We start from the raw sequence: 14,123 nt of genomic DNA on the forward strand, positions 1-14,123 counted from the left end.
CAGCTATGTGACGACGGTCTGTAAATAACAAAAACTGAACCACACAATCCAGTGGTTGATATGAAGAGAACTGATCCTTGTCGTCATGGTTTCATGACACGCTATCAAGTCACCTAGTCCAACCACCTGATCCTTAAAGTGGATTGCTATGACTAGCATAAGTTGACGGAGATATATTCTAACCCTGAATTCCAACAATATATGGGTCTATAAACAGATCAGACAAAATTCAAAATCTGGCTCTGATACAATTGAAAACAAGATAAGGGAAATCTACTCTGACAAAAATGTCCATCATTTTAAAAAAGACAAAAATCTACATTAATTTGCAAAACAAAATTTCCATCAAGCTCTTACAGCAATGACCAGAGATAATTCATCTTATTCTTGAGTGCTTTGGTTTTTACGTCAAACAACTTAAATTATGACAGATATCTATCAAATACCATATTCACCTTACACTCGGAAACATCAACAAAATATTTCAAATATGATCAGCCCCATGGCACCAACAAAAACCCATACAGACAGATATCGGAGTTTCAGGAAACATAAAACCGACATAATTTCTCCCTGGAATCATAAAAGTCGAGCTAAGATCATTTTGAAGAGCTTAGGCGACAATTTTTATGTTCTTAACGGTCTGTGGACTGGAGCCACAACCAACAAAACAATAAACGAGGATAATCTGATGTTATTTTTTGACAGTTCTGCATGTTTCGGATGATTTTTAATTTGATGAGATGAGTAAAAGGAATTTGACATGATCTGATAAGAACATTTATCTACCAGCAGCAACAGCTGTAGACTATTAGCTGTTGTCTAGTAATGGTGAACAGCCTAGCTTCCTCAAATGGGACCAGCCATTTTGGAGGTGAGAGAGGGGAGTGGAGAAAGGGGAGAGGGTGGTTGGTGGTAGACGGTGGTGGACGGTGGTGGACGGTGGTTGACGGTGGTGGACAGTGGTGGACGGTGGTTGCGGTGGTGGACGGTGGTGGACAGGGGTGGACAGGGGTGGACAGTGGTGGACAGTGGTTGACAGTGGCGGACGGCGGCGGACAGTGGTGGAAAGTGGTGGACGGTGGTGGACGGTGGCGGACAGGGGTTGACAGTGGTGGACGGTGGTGGACGGTGGTGGACAGTGGTGGGGTGTGCCTACTTATTATTGTCAGAGACTGAATTTTCTCTGTCATATTTATGACATACATTGTTTTCTCTTAAAGACTTGGCCAAACAGTTTGTGGTACTCTCAACACATATTTTATTCAGGACATGCAGTAGAGAAATATTTATTTGGGGGTTGAAACCATTGGCCAAATTACAATACAATACAATACTTATAGAATACTTGTAGAATAATCCACCAGGTACAAGTGAGTGCGGAAAATATGTCACTAGTGAAATTAATGGCTTAATATCCGAGCTTTAGTGAGTAGGCATGTAGTAGAGAAATACTTTTGGGGAAGAACTATAGACCAAATTAATATACAATACAATGCAAAATTTGCATAAACATAACAGTAAAATTAGATAGTTGTGACATCTATGATATATATACAAAGATGGACATTATATATATTTAGCTCTGACCTCACGCTTTGGATTTGCTATTACTATTTTTTTATAAGTTCTTGGACATCTTCTGAGTTCAAAACTTGATCAACATAAATCAACAATCTGGAAACATAAACACAAAGATTTGTCCTTACATTCCTGTTTACATTGCTCTCCTGATATTTGGGACAGAATTCAAAGACATTAAAGGATTGATTGATGAAAAACTTTATTTCAATTTTAAAATCAATTCCACATTAATCTCAGAAGATATCAAAGGAAGAACTAGATAATGAAAGGAAGAACCTAACTTAAAGTGCACCCTGAAACATGCCCTTTAAACATTAATGGCTTTGAAGTGAATATCCCATCACAGGCTTTTTGTCCAATGTCAATCGAGCAATGAGAACAAACGTCTTTGATTCTGAAAGCAATTTGGATTAAAGTAAAAACTAATCATTTTCGGAAGAAGCGCCGGGTACACCTTACCATGAATACAGCTGATTTCATCCTCAAAGGATGACTTTTTTAAGGTCAACTCAAGGCATCTTTTCCAGGTAAACACTAGTTTTCTAAAGGTTCACGGGAGCATATGTTCTGCTAACAGACTAGCTTATCATTGAGTTTATATTACATAGAGTAGGAAATATAGAAAATGAGTACTGTATTCGTCGTAATAAGCGCCCCACTCTAATAAGAGCCCACGGCGATATTTGCTAATATATTGGCTAGTGAACAATCCCAATTAGCACCCCTTCCGATTGATCAATGTACAAAAGACTTATTTATTTGCGTATAGTAAGCAATTATATTCTGGAAAAACATATTTGTCGTATATAAACAGTTCGGACCATCAGCTGACCATGAAATTTATCTTTCAACTCTGTTTTTTCCACCAAAATAATATTCTAATAAGAGCCCCCTATTTCTAATTTTGAGAGCGCCCTAGGCGCTTATTACATCGTATACGGTACATCTTTTATAAACATGAGGATTGAATCCATCTCCTTGAAGCAGTTTTTGGCTCCTCTGTCCAGAGTTGCGTCCCTTGGGCACGGCAGAAACCTATGATTGTGGGTTTGAATCCCGGTTCGCCCCAATTATGTTTCTAGCTTTGTCAGTACCATACCCGTGCTCGTGGGTTTCACCAAAGTGGTAAACGTCTGAGACCTGCATCATTTCGAGCTTTCCTCCCACATTAAGCTGACACGCCGCGATATAACTGTAATACTGTTAAAAGTGGCGTTAAACCCAACTCACTCACTCACTTACTTATCAAAGGCTTCTGACCATGGGTATTGTCTATGACATAGCCTGTCTCCCAGACCCAAGAGAATAAATGAATATAGTGAATCCCACTAATGTCTACAATGATTTGGCAAGTCTAGATTGCCTCAGCTCCAAAATTAAGCATTGTTCTGGGCTCTGTTTGGATTTTATTTTGTATTTTGTAGATAAATATTTTGAAATACGATAACTTTATTTCTTGGACTAAATGTTAGTCAATGACATAAGTAGGATTGTTGGAAGTCAAGCTAAGTGTGCCAGCATGGGTTGCCATGGTCATGCCTTGGATCTCCATATCTATTACAGAGACTCAACAACAACAACAACAACAACAACAACAAAACAAAAAACAAAAACACAATGTGCTCAGTTATAATGCGCCAAATCCACACCCTAAGGAGTGCTCAAAGCACTACATTATTACCAAGTCAATGGATCAGTGTGTACTTGAATTTCATACTCAACTTCCTGGGGAGTATACGACCCAGTAGTTATACTCCCAGCCTTACAACAGTATGATATGTCTTATAAAGAAACACCTGCATATCCATATACAAAGTTCAAGCATATATTTCAAGTAGTTTACACTTTAGAGGAATATCCCATTGCTGAAGCTCAGGAAACGGTCCCTTAATCTTTGAAGTTGCAGACCTACCTCTCAGACAAAATGGTAATGATATATCCCTAACATTCAGAATCACAGACGAGAAAACCACGACCTTATGACCTTCAACAGTGTAACTGGGCAGGTAACTTTGTTAGAGTTAGGAGAAGACTTCCCTTGATATTCTGTGAAAACTGACCTCGAGGTACCTCAGCTGACCTCACAGGTTACCTCGGTGCTACAGACCGAGTTAAAAAAATATGTTCCCACCATTGGTGCCGAGATGCGGCAGACCCAAAGCAGGTGGCAGACTTGTTACTCTGGCGCCTCAGCAGGTTTTAATTATCCAAAACTTGTCTATTGGCCAAATTATGAAGATGACAAGACTTGTTGAAGATGAAATGAGGTTAGCGATAGAAACGCAGGTTGCACGTCATGACAAAGACGTCTCGTCCATCGGTAGCATGGCTTGTGTTAAACTCTGACGTCATTGATAATCTAATGAAAGGTTTGGGTAATGTGTGTGATTATGAGGAGGAGGAATTCAAAGAATTTTGTTTTTTTGGGTGTTTTTGAGAGATGTGAAGATGCTTGAAAAGCATTTTGTTTCAAAGCCAACATATGTTTGCGGTAAGGTTGTTAAGTTTAATTTAGTTAGAAACTCTATTGCCATTTTCCCCTTAAATTAAACTTTAACATAATACAACACAAATTTTAATCAGTTAATTATCCTGTCTGGTGATGTTTTATCTTAAATTTGTATTGACCAAGTTCATTTGTTATCACCTGCGACTTAGAATCCAGGCTAGCAGTACATCAAGGAGCGTTATTTCGAGGAATCACTGCATTTCAATCGTCGACACCATACCTGTGATTGAGAGTTTCACAAAACACCTCCATCACTTAGAGCTTTTCTCCCAATTAAAATGACATGCCGTGATATAACTGGAATACTGTCCAAAGCAAGTTAAACACAACTCACACACATTTCAGTTTACAAATTTGTTAATGCAAACAAATTATTATCCACATTAAGAAATTTTTGAATTATTATAAAAAAAATATAAAAAATATTTGCATCACAAACATGACATAATATCTTCATAACAATAATCTTGTGAAAATAAGTAAGTTTCAATTTTTAACCACAGCACCAAACAATACTAAACCAATATCTAGTCAATAACTCCTGGAATAGCTGGAATACTAGTTAAAAAGGCAGCCAAAAAACCCATTGCTACAAATTCATGACTTCTGTTTAACTGCAATTCTAATCCATGAAATAAAAGCACCAAGAACACGTCTTCCAAATGCATTCGAAACCCCTTCATCATCAATACATCGGGTTACAAGGGCAGGAAAAGGCCATTAATTGTCCACATCCTCCAACGACCTCTAAGCCTCCTCACATTGGTAAGTTGGCCTAACGAACAGCAGTTACGCATGTTATCCAATTACACTCCTCAAGTCTGTTATCCCTGGCAGATCGATCCCTCCATTGTGTACAAGATGACTTTCCATGACGTTCGCCAACAAATGTCTGGAAGCAATGCATTATAAACCAACCTGCATCAGATTCACGTTGCAGTCGAGCATCGTACAGAACAACCCTGGCCATACTTTGTTTAATAATAGGAATTAAATAATATGTAAGTAGTATTCTGCATAAAATACATGTCCACACGCGCCATCATGGTCTTGGGTTCTGCTGGAGGAAATCTTCAATTTCTTTTTGAAAAAAAAGGTGGTCGGAGAGTGGTGGCAGCTGCACTGGTGGATTCTGATTGGGGTACAGGTGATGAACATCATTCTCTTTTGAATGGGTTCGAATCCTGGTTCGCCCCAATTATGTTTCTAGGTTTGTCAGCACCATACCCGTGCTCGTGGGTTTCACCAAAGTGGTAAACGTCTGAGACCTGCATCACTTCGGGCTTTCCTCCCACATTAAGCTGACACGCCGTGATATAACTGGAATATTGTTAAAAGCGGCGTTAAACCAAACTCACTCACTCTCTTTTGACACCTATTTCCTCTGTGGCTTGGGGTATAGTACCCTCAAACCCCCCCCCCCCCCCCCCCCCCCCCCACACACACACACACAGACACCACCCTCACCCAATTCAAGGAGATCAGGATATCTTGCAATTATTAATTGAATTACAAATTTCATGTAAAGTGCCTGAATGAAATATGCCTAAAGGGTTGTGATGCATCACTATTGTGTTAACTTAGCAAAACTGATACCTGATGTTCCGAAGATTATATCAGAAGAAGAAAGATGCCCTACGATTCTTTCCTTTTTATATTTAAATGTTATTTTTTATTAAACTTTTTAATCATTTTAGTAACTCACAAGCATTTATTGATTGGAAAAGGTTCAATTAAATTAAGAAATGTGCTCTGTGAACAATTTTTTCTTCTTATTTTAAGTGTTTAAAATTATCTTATCAAACATACCCAGGAACTATTCAGAACATTTCATTAAGCCATTTTGCTCAGAAATGAAGCAGTAAGTAGTTAGATGGAACTGTGCAAGATATCAGTTTATTGCAGCATTATGCATAAACACACTTTAAGCCCAGACAATAAATAAATTATACTTCGCATATAATGCCAAATTGTCAGACTTCCAGGAACTATAGTACCATGCTAGAAGCAATAGCCAAGTTTAGCCATGCTATGTATACAAAGACTGCAGTAGACAATTGACAACGAATAATACCGCTAGAAACCATTTTGAAACATTTTCAGCAAAAATAACGATGCTATTAAAGTTGACCTTCTTGCAGAAACTTAATTGAAATAGGAAATTGAATATTGAAATCCACACATCTTGTAAACTCAACACCAGACAAAAGTCTAGACAAGTAAGTCATAAGTCTTTACAAAAAGAAATAAGTCCATCTCTAAAACACCTCAGATTCTAGACATTAAAATAATTAGAATCTAATTATATTATTAACCAAGATAAAACAATTACCTCTTACAGGAAAATAATATTTCAAAACTGCATTAAGTTCTTCAAGGCAGATGTGAAAAATATATGCAATTATACCTTGAGTCAGTTAGAACACAAGAGCCAAATGTCACACAACATCAAAGTCCATGAAAAAAAATAAATAATAAATTCCTAAACATCCCACAAACTTCACCTACCCTCATATTATCCTCAAAGTCCACGATGTTGCGTGATCTCCTCAAAAGTTTCATTCCGCCGTTCAAGTCCCCCCAACAGGAGCAGTATGTGTGAATAGACCAAACACTTCTATACTCCTGTACTCCTCACACTTCTACACTCATCTGAAGCTCACCGCACTGCCCGCTACCTTTATCTATTCTGGGCACAGGTCTTCTCCAGCTCACTGAGCATGTGCAGAAGGGTTGGAGCGCAGTCCACTGCCTGGCTGACTTGCACAAACCAGCTGCTACTCGAAGGATGGGGGAATATTGCAAGACGTCACACTGAACTCTGCGAGACTGATGCTCCGCCAGGCTTTGACGTCATCAGGGAATCTCTACAATGATAGCTCGATCAGGTTCACGGCCCGGGAGCTTTGTATCTTCCATAACATTGATTGTGGCCAAGCTTTCTTCTAATTTCCTGAGCAGATCGACAATGATGCTAGTGCCTGCCCCACACAGAGATTCAGGTAGTGAGCGAGTGAGTGGGTCGGAGGAACATTGGCTGATGGTGCCTGGTACTGTACCGGACAGGCCATTAGTGGGTCAGGGGTGGGTCGGGGTGGGGAGGTGGTCTTATTTTGTTTGAGATAGAATATTTTTTCATTCAGTGCTTCAAGAAGCTTACTGCATCTTATGGAGAACAGATTTTTCGGGAATCCCTATTATTATCATTATTATTATTATTATTTACAGATTAAAATAAAAAATGCAGCAAAGAGGGTTTGGGTGATCCTGGCACAGTCAAACTGGTGAGGCTCATCATCAGCTCAGTGCCCTTGTCCCCTCTACACGCAGCCCCGACAGCAAATGGGACTACTCCCAGAAAATGCTGCCTAGTCAAATCCACAGAACTTTTCGGAGGATGTGAAGATTCCCCAACACTGCAGCCTTCTGCATTATTATGATTATGTTAATGATTATGATTATTATGATAAGGGGTAAGTCTTTTATTGGAGAGTTTGAATAATTGTATGAGAGCTTTCCTGATGTGCCATGTTCTACTCAGCTCGGTGCTACGTTCCGTGAAGATCTATTGACCGGTCTTGAGATAACTTCCCCAAATAGATTCCCCCTGAAATTGATTGTGGTTCCATGGAAATATCAAAGTTCAAATTCATCCGCAAAAGGCATCACGTCCATTATAGGTTGATAAGAAATATTGAATATGTGTGGTTTGTTTCCAAGTCAGGCCATATGCCAGCCTACCCAACGTCTAACTTGTTTCCATGACAATAGCAACATTTGAAATATCAAAACAAAAAAGGTACAACTTTTCTACAAGGTTGAATAACGTGCAGCTCTGTGATTCATTTTATGGTCTGTTCTGCAAAAACTCCAAATAGTCTTTCTTAAGTCTTATTTCCATGACAACAGCAAAATATTTTTTGAAATGATACTATTTGTCATCAAGGTTGAATAAAAGGCAAAGTGTTGTGTTGAAACTCAATAAAATAAGTTTTATTTTATATCTGCTCAGGGAACAACATGATTACAGACAGTAGAACCAAATGACCAAAGGAACAGACTAGTTCTAATCATCCCGAAATTATACGTATAACAGGCACAATCTTTACAATTAGTACTAGCAACTAGGCTTCAGAAACCCATGCTTACGTATAAACTGACTATGCTTGTCATAAAAGGTGACTAACAGGATCAGGTGGTCAGACTGACTTGGTTGATGCATGTCATTGTATCCCAATTGTGTAGATCAATGCTCATCATGTCAATCACTGGATTTTGTGGTCCAGACGCGTTTATTTACAGACAGCCGTAATATACCTGGAATGTTGATGAGTGTGGCATTAAACAAACAAACAAACAAACAAACTAGCGGGTATATGATCTTATGTTTACAATTTCACCTACTTCTGTTGCATTTCCTCAGAAGTTACGTAACCATCTCGTGGTGACGTCATCACTGCTTCTTGACTAACGTCACTGTCTCTTCTCATCACTTTCGCACAGCCTTTCATCGTGTCTCACATCACATTAGCATCGTCAGGCGATTTAGGCCTTTAATAGGATTATTCCATTTCTAAATTGGGTTAGCCCATTAGTATCTCAACACCCTGGGTCATTAAATCCAGTGTTGCGTCTTTGTCATTCTTTCAGCATAGCCCACCCTCCCCAGGTACGTGGGCCCTCGCCTTAATATCAAGCAATAATGTCCGGACATAATCACAATAAATTAATAAAACCGGCATGAGTCGGGATTATTTTATGCAGCCACACACACCTTGGCATACCCATCGCTATATAAGTGAATTAATCTTGAAAACAACGTTAAACCCCATTTCACCTCACTTAAACATAAATCAGAAAGTCTTCAAGAAACTGAACAACCCAAACATAAATGACAAACTTTTGAAAACTTTATTCTTCCTTTCATCTCATTATAAAAATCACAAAGTTATTATTCTGCATTGTCAGAAAACATATGATTGAATATGGCAAAATATTCTTTATATGAAGAACTCAAATGCTGATTCAGTGTGACCAGATAACCATTTTAACTACATACCCCTAACCCAGTATATAGAATGATTGATATTTCATTTGACTCATTAAAGGCTGATAAAAGTTGGCGCACGCAACATTATTCTCATAGTTAACAGAGTTTTAATTATGAAAGCAATTTGAATCTAATGTTTATAGAGACATGAAGATGAGAGCGTTCTAAATAAATTATAGATTTCCATCTCCACCTGCCTCCGTACCAAACACCAACCTGACATAATTTGATTATCCCTCCACGTGAAGAACATTGCTACATGTATCCCCTTCTTTCATAACTTAATGAAATACACCAATATACTACTTTAAACAAGTCAAACAACACCCAATTCTTTCATATTACTATAGTGAATCTGTCTCCATGACAGAAGAACACCCAATTCTCTAATATTACTATAGTAAATCTGTCACAATGACAGAACACCCAATTCTTTCATATTACTATAGTAAATCTGTCGCCATGACAGAAGAACACCCAATTCTTTAATATTACAATGGTTAATCGATTGCAATGACAGATTAACTATAGTAATATGAAAGAAACGGGTGTTGTTTAACTTCTTTTGAGCAGAATAAATAGCCTTTCCAAACATACACGCTTTCTGTGTATCACACCCTTCGGCAGTTGATATTCAGAGATGCTTCGGACATATTTTTTAAGCTTAGACATAAAAACCAAACTGCCTACTGCTTCAGATTTAAAAATAATAATCTATTGATGAAGTTTTCGCCTGAGCAAAGAACTGTCAGGCAGATGACTTCTTAAACCTCATATTGATTTCAAAACCAATCAATAGCTTCAACATCCACAATAGAAGAAATATTACAAGACTCAGTGCATGTGCACTAGAACGAACTGGTTTGGAATTTCACAGAACTATTCCAAGTTTTCTTTACATTCCATAAAATAAATTACAAATAAGATAAATATTTTTCTTGCACAGAGCTTACTTAACCGATTTCAATCAGAAAAAGAGAAGTTTTACTAATTATGCTTGTTTGTTTTTTTACAAGCCAGTTTTGGCTATAAAGTTTCAGATCCAATTGGTGATAAACGTTGGCATTTAACAATTATTTGTTCTGCCCCAATGGATGGTTAGTGGATATATTTAGAAAAAAATAATATCTTTTATTAAGATTACACAGAGATTCCCATCTATATTTGTTCCATTTCTATATCTTAATGAAGTCTTCAGGTAATGATCCTAATGAATACAAAGTGAAATAGTTATTCTCCAGAAAGGGCCTATACAAACAAGTGTTTTATGTGTGCTGGGCGTTTAAAACAAATATGTTGAATACAGCAAACCTCATTCAGGTCATGACAAACAGAAGCAAGACATTTGTTTCCAATGTTTTACATCCTCTATCTCTGTAAGTGATGCAGTCATCAATATTCACAATGATACTAGGGAGCAGAAATATGGTGCAGACAAACCGCGAATAATGATCAGTGCGAATCTTGGATTCGAACCAAAGATCAAGAATGTTAACATATTTCTATAATTCAACTCTGCACAGTGAATTGTGGCGCCTTAGATGACATGGCCACCAATGCCCCTGAACAAACAAATAAACAAACAAACACAGGCCAGAGAGACGCAAAGTGAATTTCGTCACTTTAGATGACTACATCACTGATGTCCCGTGGTATGGTGACCATCTTTATCCATCTACTTACTGTAAATTGTCATTTTTGTTCAATATTTGTTTAAAATAAATTCTGTTTCAAAATCAATAAAGACCTCAATGTACAATGTAAACCCTCACTAGTAACTTATTATTTCATACAGATTTTATATACATTTCAATAGCTCTTTCAGACCTCAGGCACATTTTTTATCACAGAGTTATGTCCCTTAGGATTGCAAGGAATCTATAAACATGGGTTTGACTCCCAGATTTGCCCTGATTGTGACTCTTGGTTTGACTGCAGTATTCTCCTGCTCAGGGTTTCATCAAACTGGTCAACATCTCAGACCTGCATCATCTCGAGCTGTGAGTGAAATACTGTTCCAAGCAGCCATAAATCCACTCACTCACAAATGAATGCGTGTACTTTAAGAGTGTGATAAATTGACTACAATAGCATAACAACCCTCCATAGTCAACCTCGTCACGCCAATACTGGGCTGGAACCTCCTCCATTGTCAGCTTCATCACCCTGATACAAGGACGAGCACGGTCAAGCTCTGTGACAAACGAAGGCACAGCGACTACTGATAGGACTGGCGTGCAGGGGCCAGCGAGGGTGAAACTAATTTTCCCACTGACACAAATCCTTTCAGGTCAAGACGTGACTGACCAGGGGGAATACACTGGACACGACAGGTGCATATGAAATGTGAGATGATTGTCCAGACACGATGGGGATCTTCCAATATCGCTGGGACGAATCCAAATTTACTGCCCGGGTACCCACCTCCCTATTACCCGACCCTACCCGGGTACCCACCCAATACAAAGACACGCTATTAACCAAGTCACCGAGCAGGACCACCTGATCCATTTGGTCACCTATCACAACCAGTATTGACCCGTGAAGATCCCGGGTAGAACAGGTCTTCAGCAACCCATGCTTGTCGTAAGAGGCGACTAATGGGATCGGGTGGTCAGACTCGCTAACTTGATTGATGCATGTCATCGTATCCCAATTGCATGGATCGATGCTCATGATGTCAGTCACTGGATTGTCTGGTCCAGACTTGATTATTTACAGACGGATTATTATCAGACTCGCTAACTTGATTGATGCATGTCATCGTATCCCAATTGCATGGATCGATGCTCATGATGTCAGTCACTGGATTGTCTGGTCCAGACTTGATTATTTACAGACGGATTATTATCAGACTCGCTAACTTGATTGATGCATGTCATCGTATCCCAATTGCATGGATCGATGCTCATGATGTCAGTCACTGGATTGTCTGGTCCAGACTCGATTATTTACAGACCGCCGTCATTTAGCTGGAATATTGCTGGGTGCGGCGTTAAACACCAAACAAACAAATAAACAACCAGTATAGGTTGCTGAAGACCTTTTCTAATCCGGAATCCCATACAGGATTGATATTAAATATGGATCTTAAGAGTAGGATCCAGGTTTGGTGTGTTAGCTTGGGATGTTGCTCATAGTATCAATCACTGGATTTCTGTGATGATCCAGAAATGATATGTAGGTACAGTTCTGATGTCACAAACGAAGAACATGAACTTCTGTCAAACAGACTGCTGCACCTTTCAAAGGGATTGACAGACAGTACAAACCGTGACAAACATCAGTCGATCATAACAACGATGACAATAACTGACCATGAAAAACATGAACATTAGAAGGTTGGAATCATCTGATTGTTAGATTGTACTTGCAAAATAGGAGAGCAGGTGATAGGGCTAGTAGGTCGGATAATGTGGGTACTCAGGTGGGTCCTGAATGGGACCCGGGTACCCACATCACCACCCGGACCCATGGTTACTTACATGATATATTGTTTAATGACCCAGTGACTGAAAATAATAGGATTAAAAGAAAATGAAAGTCAATGTATAATTTTCAATGGTTTTTTTTATAATTTTAATCCCAGCATAATGAGTCTACTGTGATGTTTTTAAGCCCTTTTGACCTTAATAACTTTTAGTTAATCTTGATGAAAAAATAATTGTAAAATGACTGAAATATTTTGGCATTTTGCAAAGTGTCTAGGTTAAAATTTCAGTCATCTTACACACTGTCTGTACCACATACAAGCTATACCTGGAGGAGCATGATTTTCACCTACCATATTCAATGTAATAAGCGCCCAGGGCGCTCTCAAAATTAGAAATAGGGGGCTCTTATTAGAATGTTATTTTGGTGAAAAAAAAACAAGAGTTGAAAGATAAATTTCGTGGTTTATGCTGACAGCCTGAAATGTTTATGTACAACAGATATATTTTTCCAGAATTAAATGCCCATAATTAAGGGTGCATATAACACACGAGAGCGTATTATACGCGAATAAATAAGTCTTGTGTACATTGATCAATCGGAAGGGGTGCTAATTTGGATTGTTCACTAGCAAATATCTTAGCAAATGTCGCCGTGGGCACTTATTAGGTCGAATACAGTATTATGAATTAGTTATAGTAACAGGCTGATTGTTGGTATGTCTGAGCGACTATGGTAATTATTTCATCACTCCCATCCGTCACCTCACACACAGTGAACATTAACGTCCATAAGCCAGATCATTCATCGTGCAATATTTTCTATTAGTCTGCTGTCACAGGCTCCAACTCTGAAGACCAAGGTGTTGACGGTTAACCTGCATGTCGCATGTCCAGTCACATCAAGGGCCGACAGTGATGCTTCACAGAGCTATGATCTGTGTGGACTCGCGGCTCATAATGTTGTTATTCAATCGATCTACTAGGGCGAACTTTATGATTATGAAGTCTTTACACAGATTTTTGCTGGAGTATTTGGTATCAAAGGATAATCTCTACATAAAAGGTTTTAACATCTGTCATTTTTTGAAGATTACAATCACAACAACCTTCAATGTCATCCACCTACACAACAACCTTTAATGTCATCCACCATCACAACAACCTTCAATGTCATCCACCATCACAACAACCTCCAATGTCATCCACCATCACAACAACCTCCAATGTCATCAACCATCACAACAACCTTCAATGTCATCCACCATCACAACAACCTTCAATGTCATCCACCATCACAACAACCTCCAATGTCATCCACCATCACAACAACCTTCAATGTCATCCACCATCACAACAACCTTCAATGACATCTACCATCACAACAACCTTCAATGACATCAACCATCACAACAACCTCCAATGTCATCCACCATCACAACAACCTTCAATGTCATCCACCATCACAACAACCTTCAATGACATCTACCATCACAACAACCTTCAATGACATCTACCATCACAACAACCTCCAATGTCATCCACCATC

At 38.7% G+C, this 14,123-nt stretch overlaps 1 protein-coding gene across 3 annotated transcripts in view; it reads right to left on the reverse strand.

Annotated features, from left to right (window-relative positions):
* The window catches only part of LOC124151086, a 195,365-nt gene that overhangs the window by 16,202 nt on the left and 165,040 nt on the right, over positions 1–14,123 (reverse strand). The window contains exon 1 of one of the 3 annotated variants that reach the window (XM_046523390.2): positions 6,602–6,794. The exons of the other annotated variants lie outside the window; for them this stretch is intronic. Coding sequence (XP_046379346.2) covers positions 6,602–6,655 — 54 coding nt within the window. The 5' untranslated portion in view covers positions 6,656–6,794. Of the gene's footprint in view, positions 1–6,601; positions 6,795–14,123 lie in introns of those variants that run through there. 3 annotated transcript variants of the gene reach the window in all.

Source organism: Haliotis rufescens, unplaced genomic scaffold, assembly GCF_023055435.1.
Source record: "Haliotis rufescens isolate VD_foot unplaced genomic scaffold, xgHalRufe1.0.p SCAF_8, whole genome shotgun sequence".
Classification (NCBI taxonomy): domain Eukaryota; kingdom Metazoa; phylum Mollusca; class Gastropoda; order Lepetellida; family Haliotidae; genus Haliotis; species Haliotis rufescens.